The 20,670-nt window shown below is 38.1% G+C and overlaps 1 protein-coding gene across 4 annotated transcripts in view; it reads right to left on the bottom strand.

The window, feature by feature from the left end:
• Positions 1-7,771: 7,771 nt before the first annotated feature.
• The window catches only part of LOC126267991 (paramyosin, long form), a 179,824-nt gene continuing 166,925 nt past the window's right edge, over positions 7,772-20,670 (bottom strand). For all 4 annotated transcript variants that reach the window (XM_049973353.1, XM_049973352.1, XM_049973354.1 and 1 more), the window contains exons 14-19: positions 18,112-18,307; positions 16,910-17,038; positions 16,441-16,605; positions 16,013-16,219; positions 11,938-12,138; positions 7,772-8,821 (exon numbers count right to left, since the gene is read on the bottom strand). In XM_049973353.1, the coding sequence (XP_049829310.1) occupies positions 8,612-8,821; positions 11,938-12,138; positions 16,013-16,219; positions 16,441-16,605; positions 16,910-17,038; positions 18,112-18,307 (1,108 nt within the window). In that variant the 3' untranslated portion in view covers positions 7,772-8,611. The remainder of the gene's footprint in view (positions 8,822-11,937; positions 12,139-16,012; positions 16,220-16,440; positions 16,606-16,909; positions 17,039-18,111; positions 18,308-20,670) is intronic.

Below are 20,670 nucleotides of genomic sequence, written 5' to 3'. Positions count from 1 at the left end.
CCCCATGTCTCCACAGTCACCCCCAAGAGCCCATCAGCCTGGCCACCGTTGGCCAGAGGGAGTCCAAGCAACACACCAGGTGGCACCAGGCCACAAATTTGTGCCTCATTCCTCTGCATCCAGGAACTGTTTGTAACCTTCCCCAGCCTCAGTTCTTTCAATTTATACATGTCCCATCTCTCTTATTTTTCTACCTTTCTGCAGTTTATTCAGTTTTCATTTGAAGTTCATAACCAATGATTTATGGCCACAGTCCACATTTCCCCAGGAAATGTTAAACGTTCTAAAATCTGATTTTGAAATACCAGTCGTTACGTAAGCTGTCAGAAACCTTCTGGTGTCTCCAGGCCTTTTTCTCGTACACAGTCTCCTTTTATGATTATTAAACCAAGTGTTAGCAATGATTAAATTATGTCCTGTGCAGAATTCTACCAGGTGACTTCCCCTTTCATTCCTTTCCCCAATCCACATTCTCCTACTATTTTCCCTTCTCTTCCTTTTTCTTGCTATGGAATTTCACTACTTCATCACAATTAAATTGTCATCTTTCATCATACATTCTTTCAGTGTTTCTTCTGCAGAGCCAATTGGCATGTCAACTTGAACTGCTGTGATGGTTATTGGCTTTATATGTATCTTGGTTATGAAATACATTCACTATGTTGTTCAAAGCAGCCTACACATACTACTATTTTCTTATTCATTATTAGACCTACTTCTGCACTATCCCTATTTGATTTTGCTTGTGTACCCTGTACTCACCTCAGAATTCTTGTTCCTCTGCCTCCATACTTCACTTAGTCCCTTTAAATCTAACTTCATCACATCCATTTCCCTTTGTAAATTCTCTGATGTACCTACCTATCCTGTTAAGTGATCTGAAATTCCACACTCTGAAACATATAATGCCAGTTTTGTTTTTCCTCATGACATCCTCCTGAATAATCTCTCACTAGGAGATCCAAATGATGAACTGTTTTATTAAAGAAGTTGCCACCATGATTAAACCATTCTGTAGAACTGTATGCCTTCAGAAGGAATAATAACTGTTGTTTTCCTCTTGTTTTGGTTGTTGGCAGTACCAACATAGCAAGGTCATATTGGCTAACATTACAAGGGGAGAATAGTCAATCACCCAGACTGTTGCCCATGCATCTGCTACTCATCTTCAGGAACCACAGATTAGTAGGGCCTCTTCACAGGTATCCCTCCATTGTGGTTACATCTACATTATGGGTATATACAGATCCAATACTGTGTTAGGAAATTAAGAACTGTTGAGTACAAAATCATTATCTTGCAGGGCCTGGAGCATAATGCTGATTTCTGTTTATGTAGACCTTATTCCTATCCTTTAATGCTTTCATTGTAATTTACATTAGATGTATATATGCTCAGTTGCTGTGATTTTCAAATGATGTCCCGATAAGTGCAACTACCTGCCAAGATTCCATTTTCTGTTCCATTTTTATTGAAAGAGACTGAATTTTGTTATTTGTCTATTTTACAAAAGTCATGGGATAACAATATTCACATATACAGGTTGCAGTAGTATCATATACACAAGGTGCAAAAGGGTAGTGGACTGGCAGAGCTGTCATGTGTACTCTGATGGTTTATGAGAAAAGGTTTCCGACACGATTATGTCTGCACACTGAGAATTGACAGACTTTGAATGTGGAATGGTAGTTGGAGCTAGACATATGTGACATTCCACTTTGGAAATCATTAGGGAATTCAATATTCTGAGATCCACAATGTCAAGAGTATGCTGAGAATACCAAATCTCAGACATTACCTCTCACCATGGAAAACACGTTGGCCGATGGCCTTCACCTAACGACAAGGAGCACCGGCAATTGTGTAGAGTTGTCGGTACCAACAGATGAGCAACACTGCATGAAAAAACTGCAGGAATGGGAATGTGGGATGTTTGATGAACATATATTTTAGGGCAGTGCGCCAAACTTTGGTGTTAAGGGGCTAGATGTCTGTTGGTATGAGCTGATTGGGGGTGGGGTGCAGTGCCCATGAAGACATGGACTCAGGTTCTCCACAAGGCACTGTGCAACTTGGTGGTGGCTCCGTAATGGTGCAGTCTGCATTCACATGGAATGAACTGGGTTCTCTGGTCCAACTGAACCAATCATTGACTGGAAATGGTTATCTTTGGCCACTAGGAGACAATTGGCAGCCCTTCATAAACTACATATTCCCAAAAAATGGTGGAATTTTCATGGATGACAATGCACCATGTCACTAGGCCATAATTGTTCATGACTGGTTCAAACATTCTGGACAGTTTGAGCAAATGATTTGGCCACCTAATGTGCCCGACATGAATTCCGAGTATCGACAACACTTTGGCAGTTATGGATGGCTGCAGGGCTCAGTATTTCTGCAGGGGGGCTTCCAATGACTTGTTTAGTCCATGCCATGCCGAACTGCTGCACTGCACCAGGAAAAAGGAGTTCCAACATGATATTAGGAGGTTTCTCATGACTTTTGTTACCTCGGTGTATATCTTGGTTCATTCCACATCCCAGAAGATTCTCTATGATTATGGTATTTATGGAACATGACGTGTGAATGAACAATGAATGGTATACGTATATAATAAGTAGGTATTCCTTAATGCTTGTTATTCTGCCCAACCTGCAGTATTCTGAAATACTAGTTGCCATTGTTACTGTGACAACATTACTGTTTGTGGAAATTGCTACACCAAGGAGGGGACATGATTACAAGGAAATTCATTCCACAGATTTGGGACACAAAATACACAAATGATTAGAATTGCAGAGCTGTTTGTGCACTTTGACCTTGAGAAGTCAGTACAGTGTGAAGCTATGCTGCAATCAGAGCCTCTAGATATTGTGGAGTGGGGTCATAGAAGGCGTGGACATTCAGGTGGAGAATACACTGTCTGGTGGAGAACACACTGCTTTGTGCTTTGTAGGCATGTCCATGAAGTGTTGGTAGTGGTTGTGGGAGAACCAGAAGAATCAAGTTGCAGATTAACTACATCCCAAACCTTTATGATGGGTCATATGTCACGTGAACATGCAGTCCACAAAAGCTGTATTAACTATCGTTCTTTGAAGAACACTTGCACATTCCTCACCACATGTACTTAGAAATTGTCCTGTAGAAATAACAACATATGGACCTACCAGCAGGAGTGGCAGTGACTCAGGTCCTAAAACCTTCCTGATGTAATGTTTGCTGTTCAGATTGCCCTCAATATGGAAGAGGCACGTGAGGGCACACGGTATATCCAATGGTGGCCCAAACAGTCACACTTGGTGTTGGTCCACTATGTCTCTCAACAATGCAGTCTGCCCAGTTGCATTCACCATGGTAGTGCCTAATACATACATGGCCATTATTGTTGGACAAGTCAAAGTGGGACTCATTTGACAACATTATATTTTGATACTCAGAGCATCAGTGATAGTGTTCACATATTGAAGCTTCAGTGGTTTCTAGTCAATTGAAGCTGATGCAACGGCACATGTGCCTCCACTCCAACTCACAGGAGACAATGTTGAACTGTTGATGCAAGCACACTGACACTCAATGCAGTGCTTCAGTGTCCAGCCAATACTGTTGATGAAGCTGCTATGTCAATTGAGTTATGGGGACAAGATGTTGATCATCCCGTGCCGTAGTCACATTGTGTTGTCCAATACCCATGCTGTGTGTGAGCCTTTTCAGTCAAACTATTCCACGTGCACCTCTCTGTTGTAAGAGCTACAATGTCAAGACCAATCATTCTGTGTCACTCAAACTTTTTCACATGCTGGTATTTCTCCCTTTGGTGTCAGTAAGGCATACCAGCATGGAGTAGCACACCTGCCTATCACACAGAAGAAGCCCCTGCTAGGCCTACGTGTGCACCAGCTCTCTGAAATCTTAATCTCTTTTTATGTTTACACTGTTCTACATATCCTCCAGTTTTGGTGTGATTCAGACAATTAGCTCTGGGTATTGCAGTAGTGTACATTTATTCTTCAGCTCTCCTTTCAGAACTGTTTACCAGAAAATAGACCCAGTTGAAATTGGGAAAATTTCTGTGGCTGGACAGATACTTTTGTGGTCTCATTGATTCTTGAAACTTACCATTACCATATTCCACTAAAAACTACTTCTAGGACTTTTCTTACCACTCAGTAGTGATGTAGTCTTCATACTGATGTGAACAGCAACCCCAGTGATGCATTTGAAAACATCAAGAGTTACATAACTGACATGTTCCATTGGTGCCACTAATACAATCTGACAATAAGAAATCTCTTCAGGAAGGTTAAACAGAGAATGTTTCTGTGCCCTGCTCTTCAGTTTCTTATTGTTATGACTTCTAGTTAACTTACAGTATTTCTTGTCACGATCATCTTTTTTCCCATCCCCACTCTCCCCACCCAAAATTGTAGCTCCTCTGAACTCCATAAGTAGCAACTGTTCCTCCAGCAAAGAAACAGATGAGGAGGAAGTGCTGTAAAAAACTTTGACTCATTCAAGGCTATGATGTACTAATACCAAAATTTGCAACAGAAAAATTATAATATTTGATAATTTGCAATTACGTAACTAACACCATCTTTTATGATGTGCAATTTAAATGAAAGATTCCTATTTATGTTGTATTCAACACAGCTTTTTGTATAAAATGCAAAAAAGAATATCTGCATGTGGTGATAAAAACAATAACTGAAATTCACTATTAAATGTCAGATGTGATAAAAAACTTACATTTGGAACTAATTAAATTCTTTCCCATGTTTCTCTGGAGATTTGGAAATTAAAGATGTAATCAAATTTTGTGGGACAGTGTAATGGAAAATTAGAATTGTATCAACATATCTAATACAGTAAACTGAGGATTTCCCTTGCTTTTATAAGACTTAACAATTGCTAAATCTTTTAAATTCATCTTTTATTTTCTCCCTCTGTCTGTGAATACTAAATATGTGATAGTAATTTTACAATCAAATCTGCAGAAAATTAAGCCACTATTACAAAGTGAGAGGTATTGTTCTCAGTGAGACAAATTTGATGCTATGGCTATTTCATAGATGTGACAACAAATTATAGAGAATAAATGTATTTAAAATTGAGATTTTCTGTGCTTGCGGTGGGTTAGACGACTTGCCACCAGGAAGTTTACATCTCTCTTAATATTTAAATACTTTGCTGTGACAGTTGTTTAATCAGTTGAATGTTGTATTTCGGTGGTGTCTTTCTTACTGTCACTTCTTGTATGCAATTATATTGCTGTTTGTTTTCACAGATTGTTGTGTTATCACTGTATGTGACCATCACTTCCCTGACACCTCTGGTCAGCATTTTTCTCTGCTGCATTTTGGAGCCTATAACATTTTATGCAAGCACCCTCCAAGGTTTGGCTATTGTTGTGCACAGGTGACTAGTACCTCCTCTCTTGCAACTTTTCCCTTTGCAATGTTTCGAACTAACACTGTTTGCCTGTTTCCGATGGGTAATACAGTAGGTGTGAATGAAGTAAGCTGGTATCAATGTCTACATGGGTCAAATTTGTTTTTGTTTTGAACTGTTATAAATAAAACTTAGCTATGTTGTTGGCTGGAGGGCTCCCACCCTCATGTGAATGCCTTTGCCTCAAGCATATGCTGCGTTCTCACAATACCTGTGTCCCTTTCTATTACTCTACCATTGAGCTCGTTTTTTCTCTCTTGTCATTCATTGGAACATTCATTCATTGTGTTCTATGGATCACATCAAGGAGGAGAACCATCAGAGGGGTGCAGAAAGAGTCAAAGTATACATTAACAGAAGACAAACAACTCTTCCAGACTTAATTTTTACACTCAGCTAAACAGTTAAATGTTACTATTTGTGCTAAGTGTGGCCTAATAAATTAGAAGGAAACTTGTTCTCTGAAAAATGGAACTGCTTCCTCAGTTATCTTAAATAGATGCTGTTGTTGTTTTTTGTCTATTGGTAGCTTAATATTCACTTAATGCATTGGTGTTTGTCAAAAAGAATGAGTCCTTTTCTGCTTTTGGAAACACACACAATCTAGAGCAGTACAATTAGAACAAGTTAGGGATATGTGCAAAGGTGACAACTGACAAAATACTGCTGGAAATGTTTCTCATAGATATTTTATAAGATAGTAATATGTTTTGTAGTAGCAATGTGGCAAAATGTAAATAATAAAATATCTGCTCTATGCAATGGCAGTGACGTTATTGCTATGTTGTACATGGACTATAAAAAAGTTTCTTAAGAATGCTGTCATTATTTTCCAAAAGCTATTTCAGGTGTTTTGTTGGGGAGTATCTTTAAAATAATACAGATGTTACTATGATTGATAATCTGAGTGTAATGTACACTGGATGAATACTGGTTAAAACTAACTAAAAAAATGATGAAGGACAGTTCTGTTATGTAAATGGAAATATTGTGGCAGTGTATACAATAGCAATCACTGTAACAGCTTGCTGACATCATCATTTTGTATGCTACTTAAATTGAAAATCTGTGTCTTTTTCTGAAGGACTTATATATGTCCAAGTGCCTTGTGTTGCATGGAATTATAAACTAAAAATTGACACTTAATTGCAGTTTACCTGCAGTCACAGTTGCACATGACATCTACAAGTTGAGTTATTCCACACTGGTAATTTTGTTTCCTCTTCTGTCCGAACATTGAACTTACTTTATGCCCCCTCAGTCTCAATTTTGTGACTGTCATCTCTTTCTTCCCTTGTTTACCATTTCCACCAGTCTTCCCCTCTATCATGTGTCCCATTACCTCCAGATTCCCTCCTTGCACCACTCACCTTACTCTCTCCAGTTTGCCACATGCCTTCCAGTCAGCCTGAGCAGCCACCCATGAACAATAACTGCCTGTGTCTCCACAGGTGGACGTATTTAGTTGTCGATCTTAGTAGGCGTGTACTTCAAAAGAGCAGTCGTTTGGAAAGTAGATGTGTATGAGGGGTTAAATGTTTCTGTGCTTCATGTATCAGTCAGCTACACGAGAGTAGCTGCTTTTACTCATTCTTTGTTGTTGTTTTTCCATATGGGATTTTCATTATTTTAATGCATTCCTGTCTCTTGCTTCAAGATTTCTCTTGCATTGCAATGAGATTTAACAGTTGTCAACTACAGCGAGGGGGGAAAAAATTAGAGGTTTCTCAGTTACAGTTTCATAATCAAAACTGATGCATAAAATTGATTATATATAATCTTTTATGAGAAAAATTTGAAACCAGTATTTTCTTCTCATCTTTCCAGTCACTTGAAAAATGCATTGTATCTGATGACGCTAGGAATGGGCAAAAAGTTGAAAACTGTGCACAGAAAAGGAGCTTCTGTTAAGGAGTCTCATTGCTGTTGATGATATGTTATCAAAAATGATTACAGGAATGAAAGTTTTTATACATTTTAAAAAGATATCATTTTTCTGGTCAAAAGTACTCAGTGTTATGTGTCTAATTTTGCACCCTATATGTCAGTTACTAATGGAAAGACTGCAATTAAAGAAAAAGACTATGTAGAATTCCTATATCTTGAATTCTTGAAGGGTACTTTTTACCTCTAAAATAGATCATTTGCTAAATTTTAATGCTTTTATAAATTAATCCTGACTGCACCTGCTGGAAAACTAATTATGGGAAAGATATAGAGGAAGCCTGCTTTGGTGTACCAACAATTTGCAGTGGGATACATATTGATATTACATGGCATAATGTGGGCTGCAGAATTAAGGCAAAAGAATAAGAAGTGACTCTCGGTATACATTTATTATTTCCATCGAGTATTATGTTACAATTCACTTGTTCCTAATATAAGCCAAATTATATGAAGATTGTTATTGTGCTGTGCTGTTCTGGCAGTTTGTATCATACCCTTCTGAGTCGACAAAGTAAAGCTCATATGGAATATCACATTGTCATTAAGGAACAGGGCTTAAGCAGTGCACCAGTAAATAAACATACATATAAATCAAAGCTTTATTACAGTATATAAATATTATAATCTTATATATTAATCTCAGTTACTTCAAGATCACCTTACCGAGAAAAAATGGCCGTCCTGTTCCCGGTTCTTAGTACTGAAATACACTCCCGTCAGCGCTGCCACATCTTACATCCAGTCAAGAGATCACAAAATTGTTATCTTTTTTTTGCACAGTCATTACAAGAATACAATTGACGTTAAAGATGATAACCGATTTTTTTAATTAGTTCGATGTAACAGTTTTATTATTCGATCGGTCGTAGTCCAGGGTAGAAACTGGTCACTGTACATAAAGTTCACTGGCAGAGAAGTTTCATCTAATAACCATCTTGAAACTTCATGCAGTTTTGCACATATGACTTCTCAAAATACCTGTTAGTTCTTTCCTCAATTACTTAAGTGCAAAAATATTTGTTTTGTATCTATAAGATTTCCAATTTCTACACTGCACCATTCATAACAGATTACAATAAAATAAGAAATTGTTTCACCCTTAACTTAAAAAAAGTAGAGTTCTTAAAGCAGCTTTGGTGAGAACAAGCTGCAAGAGTGCCAGATGACACGTGTGGTATTCCACAAAAGCCCTCCGTGGCTGGTGTGCTGCCTACATGCTCTCTGTAGTGGTGGTGTGGTGCTGAGTCTCACGCACCAAGTAGACCTGGCTGCCGGGCACTGTGCTCGTGGTGACAAAGGTGCGGTGCTTGGCACGAATCAGTGACAGGTTGCTCTCTGCAGTGTCAGCACGATCTTCAGCAGCCTCCAGTTCCCTCTGGAAGCGCCTGACTCTGGTCACACTCTGCTGTGTCATGCCCTCCTATAGAAGAGAATAAAAAAATACACTCTTTCCTGCAAAAACACTGAAATTCAGTCAACAGAATGTTTTATGCTATAGTAGACTTGACTGTGCATTTAACTGTAGCTTCCCTGTACCATCAAGTTTTTGATCAAGTATTCTCATACCAGATGGAAAATTATGATTCTTCATGTTTGTGTAATGTCCTGTTGTTGTTGTTGTTGTGGTCTTCAGTCCAGAGACTTGTTGGATGCAGCTGTCCATGCTATTCTGTCCTGTGCAAGCTCCTTCATTTCTGAGTAACTACTGCAACCTACATCATTCTGAATCTGCTTAGCATATTCATCTGTTGGTCTCCCTCTACAATTTTTACCCTCCACGCTTCCCTCCAGTACGAAATTGGTGATCCCTTGATGCCTCAGAACGTGCCCTATCAGCCGATCCCATCTTCTAGTCAAGTTCTACCACAAATTCCTTTTCTCCCCAATTCTACTCAGTACCTCCTCTTTAGTTATGTGATCAACCCATCTAATTTTCGGCATTCTTCTGTAGTGCCACATTTCGAAAGCTTCTATTCTTGTCTCGGCTAAACTATTTATTGTCCATGTTTCACTTCCATAAGTGGCTACACTCCATACAAATAATTTCTGAAATGAGTTCCTGACACTTAAGTCCATACCCGATGTTAACAAATTACTCTTCTTCAGGAATGCTTTCCTTGTCATTGCCAGTCTACATTTTATATCCTCTCTACTTCGACCATCATCAGTTATTTTGCTCCCCAGATACCAAAACTCATCTACTACTTTAAGTGTCCCATTTCCTAATCTAATCTGATCAACATCACCTGATTTAATTTGACTACATTCCATTATCCTCATTTTACTGTTGTTTATGTTCATCTTATATCCTCCTTTCAAGACACTGTTCATTCCGTTCAATGCTCTTCCAGGTCCTTTGCTGTCTCTGACAGAATTACAATGCCATTGGCAAACCTCAAAGTTTTTATTTCTTTCCCAAGATTTTAATTCCTACTCCAAATTTTTCTTTTGTTTCCTTTACTGCTTGCTCCATATACAGACTGAATAACATGGGGGATAGGCTACAACCCTGTCTCAGTCCCTTCGCGACCTCTGCTTCCTTTTCATGCCCCTCAACTCTTATAACTGCCTTCTGATTTTTGTACAAATTGTAAATAGCATTTTGCTCCCTGTATTTTACTCCTGCCACCTTCAGAATTTGAAATAGCGTATTCCAGTCAACATTGTCAAAAGCTTTCTCTAAGTTCACAAATGCTAGAAATGTAGGTTTGCCTTTCCTTAATCTATCTTCTAAGATAAGTCGTAGGGTCAGTATTGCCTCACGTGTTCCAACATTTCTACGAAATCAAAAACCGATCGTCCCCAAGGTCAGCTTCTACCAATTTTTCCATTTGCTTGTAAAGAATTCCTATTAGTATTTTGCAGCCGTGACTTATTAAACTAATAGTTTGGTAATTTTTACACCTGTCAACAGCTGCTTTCTTTGGGATTGGAATTATTATATTCTTCTTGAAGTCTGAGGGTTTTTCACCTGTCTCATACATCTTGCTCACCAGATGGTAGAGTCTTGTCGTGGCTCTCTCTCCCAAGGCTGTCAGTAGTTCTAATGGAATGTTGTCTACTCCTGGGGCCTTGTTTCGGCTTACGTCTTTCAGTGCTCTGTGAAATTCTTAATGCAGTATCATATCTCCCATTTCATCTTCGTCTACATATCTACATCCTCTTCAATTTCCATTGCCATATAAACTTATACTACTGTGGTAGCGCGTGGGCTTTGTGTGTCTATTGGCTACAATAATGCGTTCACTATTTTGTTCATAGTAACTTATCTGTGTTCCCATGTTTTTACTTATTATTAAACCAGCCCCTGCGTTACCACTATTTGATTTTGTATTTATAATCCTGTAGTCACCTGATCAGAAGTCTTGTTCTTCCTGCCACTGAACTTCACTAATTCCCACTACATCTAACTGTAACCTATCCATTCCCCTTTTTAAATTTTCTAACCTACCTGCCTGATCAAGGGATCTGAGATTGCACACTCCAATCTATAGAATGCCAGTTTTCTTTCTCCTGAGAATGACATCCTCCTGAATAGTCCCCGCGAGGAGATCTGTATGGGGGACTATTTTACCTCCAGAATATTTTACCCAAGAGGACACCATCATCATTTAACCATACAGTAAAGCTGCATGCCCCCAGGAAAAATTATGGCTGTAGTTTCCCCTTGCTTTCAGCTGTTCGCAGTACCAGCACAGCAAGGCAATTTTGGTTGATGTTACAAGGCCAGATCAGTCAATCATACAGACTGTTGCCCCTACAACTAATGAAAAGGCTGCTGCCCCCTCTTCAGGAACGACATATTTGTCTGGCCACCCCTCCGTTGTGGTTGCACCTATGGTGTGGCTATCTGTTTCGCTAAGGCACGCAAGCCTCCCCACCAACGGGAAGGTCCATGGTTCATGGGGGGACTGTAATGTCCTATGAAATTTTTATTATATTTTTTAATCATTCTATGTCTTTGAACTTAGTTTAGTGTAATCCTATACATTAAGGTGTACAGGTATTTGGCAATTATCAGGATGCATGCATAGTACTGTTGCATACTTGTCACCCAAAATTTTTATTTACTTTTTAAATTGCAGTGACACTTTGTGTCATGTCTTTTTTCATAGACTGTGGAAACTGGAAAATATCAACTGAAATTTGCAGAAATTAAAGCTGCATTCTAAAAGGGAGGGGGGACTCTTTCCATGTATACATAAATTACAGCTGCTGTTTATATGTGCCTTTGTTTGGTGACACCTGATTTTGAAGTTGTTACATGACCCATTTATCCTGTCTTAGTTTTTAACACTAAAACCAATTAAACTGGTACGTGTTTAAACATGGTGGCTACTGATGTTTTATACATGGGAAATGTGTCCTAGAAAATATGAAGATGCCTCAGTGAGGTCTGCCCAGTGTCATAAAAATGGACAATTTCTGCATGAGATCATACGGAACAATAAATTATTAAAATTAAGTGACTGGACCATCACAACTGAACAGCCTACAGAACTGAATGTTGACACCTAGCTGCAGTCTAGTACTTACCGTCTCCTGGAGCTGCCTCTTGTATATCTGGATCCTCTGGTTGGCCTTGTCAAGAGACTCTTGCAGCAGAGAGATGTTCTTCTGGTCCTCCTCTTGCTGAATAATGACCTCCTTAACTGTGCGTTCCTTCTTGCGAAGGATCTTAAGTGTTTCTGCATGTCGCCTCTTCTCTTCATCCAATTCCAGTTCCAGGTCTCGCAGCTGTGTAATATATAAATATCCATCATAAATTTATGCTTATTATTTTACAAACCTTAGCCAAAATGTATAATAGTTAAATAAGTACAATAAGAGAATATTCATTTTAGTAGGGATTCAAAAGATACCACTTGGCTGAATAACTGACTGGTTTAAATTAACTTGTAGGTAATGGTAATTTTGCTGCTTATTCAGATACTCAGGTCTCTTTATTAGTGTTTTGCCAAAAATCATGTTCTGTATTGCCTATTTCATAGATTTTAGATAATATAATATACAAATTCTTCCAGGTCCTGAATATCTCATGACTTTAGCACTCTGGCTATATACATGAATACATACTGGCTTATTTGAGTGGAATTCCTTTAGTTATTTGTCAAATTGTAACTTTAATATAGGATCACTTAGTCCCCTCACATCAACCTATTTCTCTTATTCTTTCAACATTCTGTTTGTTTCTTCACTTATATACCAGATTTTAAAGTTGTTCCTCCACCTGTTTGCTCATTTCTTGGGATTAACAGTTACTTACCATCTGCCCATTTTCTTTCAATGCCCTTCACGTCTGTTCTCCAAAATTATTCTCATTCTCTTAATCAGTATTAAATATCAGTTCATTCTTCAATCATTGTCTTTCAATTTATTCTCATTTATCCCTCACTTATCATACTTTGTTTATGCTTGCTGGTGATTTTTACTTTTAAGCAACAAGTATTTCTGCTTTCGTTTCCTGTCACATACCCGCCTACTCAGCTAAGATCACCTGATGCACACTTGTGTGTTGGCACAGGGTCCCGGGTTCGATTCCTGGCCAGGTTCAAGATTTTCTCTGCCCGGGGACTGGGTGTTTGTGTCGTCATCATCATCATCATCATCATCATCATCATCATCATTCGTGGTAGTGGCTCAATTGGACTGTGTAAAACATTGGAGGGTGAAAAGATTGGGACTTTGTATGGGCACTGATGACCGCGCAGTTGAGTGCCCCACAAACCAGACATCATCATCATCTATTGGCACTTGATATGGAGATAGTTAGTTCGAATCCTGGTGGTGGAATAAATTCTGACCATCAGCATTTAGCTAGCAAGGAGAGCAGAAGTGGTGATGTAAAGTTTCTGACAACTGACTTTACACCAGTGTGCTGCAGTAAATTCTAAACATCTCTGCAGTGTCTTGTGGAGTGAGGGTGTGGGACACTGTTGATGATGATCCTTCCATCAGATTGGGGGCCCCTGGCTGATATTTGAGAGAAATATGCTATGTGTTGGCAACAGGTTCCACCCTCTCCTTTCTTTCTTCATGATACAACACAGATATCACCCCACTATACCCACATACCCATGGCAGTCACTTACACATAACACGCACACTGTTATCAGTGTGTAAAAATGAAAACCATCTATGATGGAACTAACAATCACAATAGTGTCCTTGAAGTTAACAAAAGAGCCAAATTAGGTATATAGCCATGATTGGCATCATCACATAGTATGAAAACATGATAAAATTATGGTAAACACTGATGGCCCATAATGTTAGGCTATTATTAACACACTGTGTTTATAGCTGCAGTACAAACAGCTGAGGGTGTTTGGTCAGTAGGCATGTTGACCATAAGCACAGTTCACAAAATGTTGTGTTACAGATTCAGGGATATGATCCTTAACATTCTGTGCGAAACAAAATAGTATGATAAAATGAAACTATGCAGACTAAAGTGCTGAATGAAAATTTGTACTAAGGCTGGGACTTAAACATGGGTCTTGTGTTCACTAGGCAGGTGCACTAACCTTTACACCACCCTGGTATAGTGGCTTTGCACAACTATACAGACTATCCTAGCACACATGCAGTAGTCCGTGCACTTGTGCAAAGCCACTTTGCCAGGGTGGAGTAGTGGTTAGCACATATCCCTACCCAGTGGGAGACCCAGATCTAGCCTTGCTACAAATTTTCATTCATCACTTCCTCTGGATATACACAAAATAGAATAAAAAATGCAATTAAAAAGGATTAGAGCTTAAACATGGGTCCACAGGAAAATATTACTTTAAATTATAAATGTTAGCTCTCAAATAGGTGCCTGTGATGTATACAGTACACAGTGAAGTTAACAAAGTAGAATCTAGAAACACAAAAAATGCCACAGGCACCATGTGCTTACAAAAACAGAGCCAAAAAAAATTTGGTGGTGCAGCCACAGGGCAGAAAAAAAAAATTGAACAGAGTCATGACATGCAGGAACTACAACATCCTGTCCTACACAATGAAAAGTAAATGTTTGGTGACAATTCGTTTTGATCATGGACAATATTTTTTGGATGGCATTTATTATTCCTGCAGATCTCTATTTCTGCCAATGACAGGCTGTCGTAGCTCCTGCATGTTCTTACGTTGTTAGTGTATCAGTTTTCTGCCCTGGTACTGCACTGCTCATGTTTTTTCACTCTGTTTCTGTGAGCTTGCTATGCCTGTGGCGTTTTTTTGTGTTCTGAGATGCTGCTTTCAGTTAACTCTGCTGTGGACCTGTGTTTAATTTCCAACTCTTTTTTTAAATTTCATTTTAACTTATAATTTTTTGTTTCATGTATGTTAAATATCATGTTCTTGACTTATAACATACCACTGTAAACAGTGCTTATGGTCAGTGACACCTTGTGACCAAGCCCCCTCAGCTGTTTGTACTGCAATTGTAAGCACAGTGTACTAACAACCACCCTATATTATGGCCCATGAGTGTGTACCATATTTTATCATTATTTTATACCATATGATAATGCCCATCATGACTATATATTTTATTTGTATCTCTTGTTAACTTCAGGTACGTAGGTGACATGCCATTACTTATAATGTTGATAACTTATCATAATGATATGATTCACAAACATGAACATTCCTTTTTTTTAGATCAATCTCAAGATGATTGTTATGATTGAAACTGGTCATTGAATAATAGATTATACACTGTTGTGATTTTTATATATCGTGTAAGTATATCTTTAGTTATAGATGTTTTACCAATGTTTTTCTTCTAAACAGCAATGCATCCCTTTCTCTCATTGTTTCATAGTAAACTACAGCCAATGTGTTTGCTACATACAGTGGTCAAAACGTCTAATAATTTGACCTTGACCTCACATGCCAAATTTTTATGTTGTATCTCTTTTTTCTTTTTCTTTAAATGTAATCATGTTTTGGCACTGTGAGTCTAAACTACAACTACACCTTGATGTACTTTCCAGTTTTACATATGGTTCCCAAACTGAGTATATGAATGCAAGTAGGAGTATTTTCAAACAACTATACTTTGCTGTACTTGCAACAAGAAAGTTTCACTGCTGATAGGCTACCTCACTGTTTAAATGATTGGAAACATGAAAGTAATGGTAATAACAGACCATCAAGTGGGAGATATCTCACTGATGTAAAATTATAAATTGCTATTATTTTTTTAATTATTACTATTGTGGGTGTGGGCTCTGTTATAGCCTTTCTCTCCAGTAACTGATTAGCTCTTCATGTACCTCTGTTGTTTTCTGAACTAATCTTTTATCAGTCTTCTGGTGTATTCATTATTAACTCAAATACAATTTTCACTGTTTAGTGGCCCCAATTTCTTTCTTTTTTTTTTCACGTATTTGCTGTGATTACCTGAACTTAACTGATAATGCTCTTGCAGGATATACTACAATGATAGTGAAATGTATGTTTGTAGACTAGAAACCTTAATTTTTCTGAAATCATCATCACTGATTTTTTTATGCTGGTATAGCTTTCCTTAAAGGCTGACAAAAAATCTTCTATATTTAACAAAACCATTGCAGAGAAAGTGAGATAAGTAAAACTTGAAAATGATCATGCATGTACATACCCTAGCTTCCAGCTTGCTGATGATGCGCTTTCCACCCACGATGGCATTAGCTTCAACTTCTTCAAGGCGGACAGTGAGGTTCTTGACTTCTATTTCCAATGATTTCTTGATGGCTTCAATTTTAACAATGCGTTCCTGCTCTTCATGAAGTGTCTCAACAGTGCGCTTCAGTTCAATCTGGACCCTCTGGTAACGCTCATCAGATGCCTGATTGGAAGGAAAGATCTTATATTGTTTTGTGTAAAATCACTTAGTGTATACATAACACATCAGCCAATTAGTCACAGAGTAGCATGTTAAAATTCTAAATACTATCACTGCTTGAACATGGAAGGTTTAGACATAGTACAGGGCGGGCAAAGAGAATGTAGTTGAGTACTTTTTTTACTTCTCATCCTGTAAATTATTAATGGGAAGTATCTGCATACCTTGAGTTCCCTAGTGACCTCATCATAGTCACCAGCAAGGGTCGACAGCTCCTGTTCAATCTTGGACTTGGCAGCTGAGATGTTGACATTGATGGTTGTGAGCTCATTGATTCGGGAGACGCTCTCTTCGTACTGCTGTTCTGCAGTCCTCTTAGCACGCAGGGCCTGCAGATTACACAAGTATGGCATTAGCAGTACTGCTATTTTTTCTTTCTGTTTTTTAGTTAAGCTTTTGAAATAAATTCTTACCTCTAGCCAGTTGTGTGCAATAGATTTCTAATTGTATACTGTACATTAAATTATTTGTTTAGAGCAGTAAGTTAAGAATCACTTGAAATAGTATAATCAGGAACATCTCAGTATTTTAATCACTCGTATTTTTTTAGCAGTATAGGAAGGATGTTAGTGGATAAGAAATACCCACTGTAGAACAGCATGCTATAACTCCCTGTACACATTCAGTACTTACAGCTTCATAGTTTCCACGAACTTCCTCCAGTTCGGCCCCAATCGACTGCAGCTTGCGTTGGGCAATGCCGTACTGATCCAGAGTTACTGCGAGCTGTCTCTGCACTTCATCATAGTGGGCTTGCAGCTCCTGCAGAGTTATATGAGGTTTTGTAATTAATAAGACATCAGATAAATATCTAGGTGAAAAGGCAGAAATGACAAAGAAAGTGTGTGTTTTTGTTAACTTTGTATTCAGAAATGTTATGACTGCAACTAATGAGAGCTCAAATCAGTAACAAAAACAGACTATTTTGTACACAAATAATATTGCCACCATTTTGAGTGTGTCTCTATTTTGCCAGAGTGGTAGCGTGTTAGAATTGATTTGAAAATGAAGTAGAATTCCCTTGAAAATGATGTCTTTCATTACTTTACAATACCTCCACTGATTCTCTGACCACCTGAAACCAAAGAAAGCCCCAGTATTTGAGCACAAGTGTTATAAGAAACGTCTTTCAGAAGAAATGATATTGTGAACATATCCTTCAATATAATATATCTAATTTTTTTCCACAGTTTCCATGTGTCTACAACCAAAGATGATGTGAACACCCCCCCCCCCCCCACCTCTCTCTCTCTCTCTCTCTCTCTCTCTCTCTCTCTCTCTCTCTCTCTCTCTCTCTCTCTCTCTACCCTAACAATAGCCTTTGACATTATAAATCTTAGCAAGTTCCTTTTCTGAATGCCTGTTTGTTTTTCGGTGTATCTTATAATTTTTGAGTAGTAATCTATTCTTATAATGTGACACTTATCTATTTATACTTTTTTCCACAAACAATACGAGACTGGAATAGACGGGAGAACCGATAGAGGTACTCAAGGTACCCTCCGCCACACACCGTCAGGTGGCTTGCGGAGTATGGATGTAGACGTAGATACTTAAAATAAAAATTAAATGAAGTTGTGTGAGATATTTAGACAGGACTATGGATTATAAGTGGGCCAAAGATTTTCTTTGCTAAATAGATAAGAACAAAGATTTTCTTTGCTAAATAGATAAGAAAAGGATAAGACAATGTCTTTATTGAAGGTGGTGGTGGTGGTGGTGGCGTCTTACATTCACAATTAGGTTAAATTATGAAGTAAATTGTATATTATTAGTGACCTGAAAATGCAAAAGGTTGACATCATCAGTAGCAACAGTTAGACTGTCATGCTTACAGTGAGTTGCAGAGACTGCTTCTTGATGGTCTTCTGAAGCTCAATGTTGTTCTTGTTGGCAACATCAAGTGACAGCTCAAGCTCTGTAATCTGAATCTGCAGCTTCTTCTTAATGCGTGTGACCTCTGTCTTCAGTCTTGTTTCAGCCTCCACCACACGTGCATTCAGTTGTTCAATCTCAATGCTTGTCTGCTTGCTGCAAACACAAGTGATGCATACATCACCAATTAAGTTTTCTGCTTCATTTCCCTTTTTCAGTGTAAGTTTTGATGGACCAGTAGTGTAATATCATCTAATCATGTATTGATTTGTGGTCTACATGTCTTGTTAGCATTCACCTTTTAGAGTTAATGTACAGAAAGCAGTAAATTTTTCATACACTATTATTCCCTCTAAGGATGAACAAATGTGTTTTCAAGTCATGATCACACAATTTAGTACACATATTATTAGTTGTGTCTGGTTGTTGAACCTCACACCTGGGTTTGTTCAATAACACTATTTGACAGGAATTTGGGACACCATCACATCTTGATCTTTCCACAGTGCTGTTTCAATCATGGCATACTGACAAATGGAAGTGTATAATGTAACTTTTGTGTAATGATGTTTCACAATGGGGAGGAAATTAGCTAATTCCTTCTTAAAGGTAAATTACTACTTTCAAGAAATGTAGTGTGGGCTCTAGCACAAATGGGAGAATTGGTATAGAAGGGTATAGGTATAGTGTTTTTTAGTATATATTTATGTGTTTAAGGAAAAGTTATGTTGTGACAGTGTGTGTGATATTAACATGTCAGAGGATGCCCAAAAACAGCTGGAACTGAAAATGATGAAAATGTACATGTTACATTGTATGTGACTTCTTCATTTTTAAAGACACGCTTATAGCCCTATTTTGATCAAATCAAGTAAAGATCGGAAGTTAAGATGTACTCATTATGGAGAATGGCACTAGTGTTCCATCTCCAATTATCTTGATGTTAGTTTCACTCTGTTTAGATACTTCACACTAAAATATAATATGGTTATTCTATTATCCTAGTGCCATTCTATTACCTATGCCTTGGTCCAACGTATTTTTTTCTGTATCTTATTGTGAATGCATATTAATTTTATACAAATGTAATAGCTCACTTTCTCAAATGGTTCTAATGGCTCTGAGCAGTATGGGACTTAACTTCTGAGGTCATCAGTCCCTTAGAACTACTTAAACCTAACTAACCTAAGGACATCACACACATCCATGCCCAAGGCAGGATTCGAACCTGCAACCGTAGCGGTCACGCGGTTCCAGACTGTAGTGCCTAGAACTGCTCGGCCACTCCGGCCGGCCTCACTTTCTCATTTACTTCTACACGTTCATTGAGCAAATTACTAAATTTGCAACAGCTACCAAATAACTGATGAAGTCTGAGTTAGTAGTGTGTCAATCCAGCAAATTTATTGTGTATTCTATTAGAATATGTGATCTGTTCCAGAATTTGCATCATGTGACACAAAAGGTTTTAAATATTTTGCTATATCTTTTAACTAATGCGTCACATTGCTTTTAGTACAGTTTTTTTTAATCCTGTATTAGTTGCAATTTTTTGTAACATTTCTAATTTATTTGAAGCCATTTTTTGTGAAATCGCAACTAAACACTATCAGTGTTGATGTAATAATGAGATTTCTTTCTCATTTGTGGATCATTGTTAGTTTCAACAAACTTATACATAAATGACCATGTAAGGAAAGAGGCTACTCTGCTGAAGTATGGACCTCTCCAACTGAGGCATAGCTAGTATTACTGTCTGGAATGTATTACCTTTGGGTGACAGCAAAGAAAACTGTAGAGGGAACTAACAAAAGAAATGAACACTTCTAATTTTTGTCAATTGTGTGTCAAGTCAGTCATCAGTTTACTAATTTTGTTTCTCCACTGTAGATGTGGTTTATCCATATAGCTCATGTTGTGACCACCACACTTTCAGGAGCTTCACACCGAGAGAAAATTGACCCTAAGAATTTCTTAGCCAAAAAGGAATATGAGTATGGTTAAAGAGTCCTCTTGTTATACTTTGCTTTCACTAATTTTTTAGTTTGGGTACTTTGCATCTTTACAATATATATTTATAATGGTCTCTGGCAAATTTCTGTGAAGTTTTTAATGCATGTTATGGTGTTTAACCCATTCAGATACATGAGTGTTCATTCCTTACTGCCAAATTTGCAGTTTCCACTGGTAATCAGAAACCAACTGGCTGGCTGAGTGAGGCAGAAGTTCAAATCCAAGTCTGACCATCCAGAAGTAGATTTTCCATGATTGTGTGAAATCACTCCAGGGATGCTAGGATGGTTCCTATGAAGGAGCACTGCTGACTTGACATTGTGATCCATCTCAAATGCCCTCGATGTTGATGAGATGTTAAGCCCAAATCTTCATTCCTTCCTTCCCAAGTGGTGTGCTGTGACATTTTAGAGTGTGCTTTGATCCTACTTAGTAATTTGTGAAATTTTATTCTGTCCAGTTGTTTGTGCTTTATAAGTTTAAAATATGCTACATTTCTCTTTTCA

This window comes from Schistocerca gregaria, chromosome 4, assembly GCF_023897955.1.
Source record: "Schistocerca gregaria isolate iqSchGreg1 chromosome 4, iqSchGreg1.2, whole genome shotgun sequence".
Taxonomy (NCBI): Eukaryota; Metazoa; Arthropoda; class Insecta; order Orthoptera; family Acrididae; genus Schistocerca; species Schistocerca gregaria.
The sequence above is the reverse complement of the archived record's forward strand: the minus strand, read 5'-3'. Positions and strand labels throughout refer to the sequence as shown.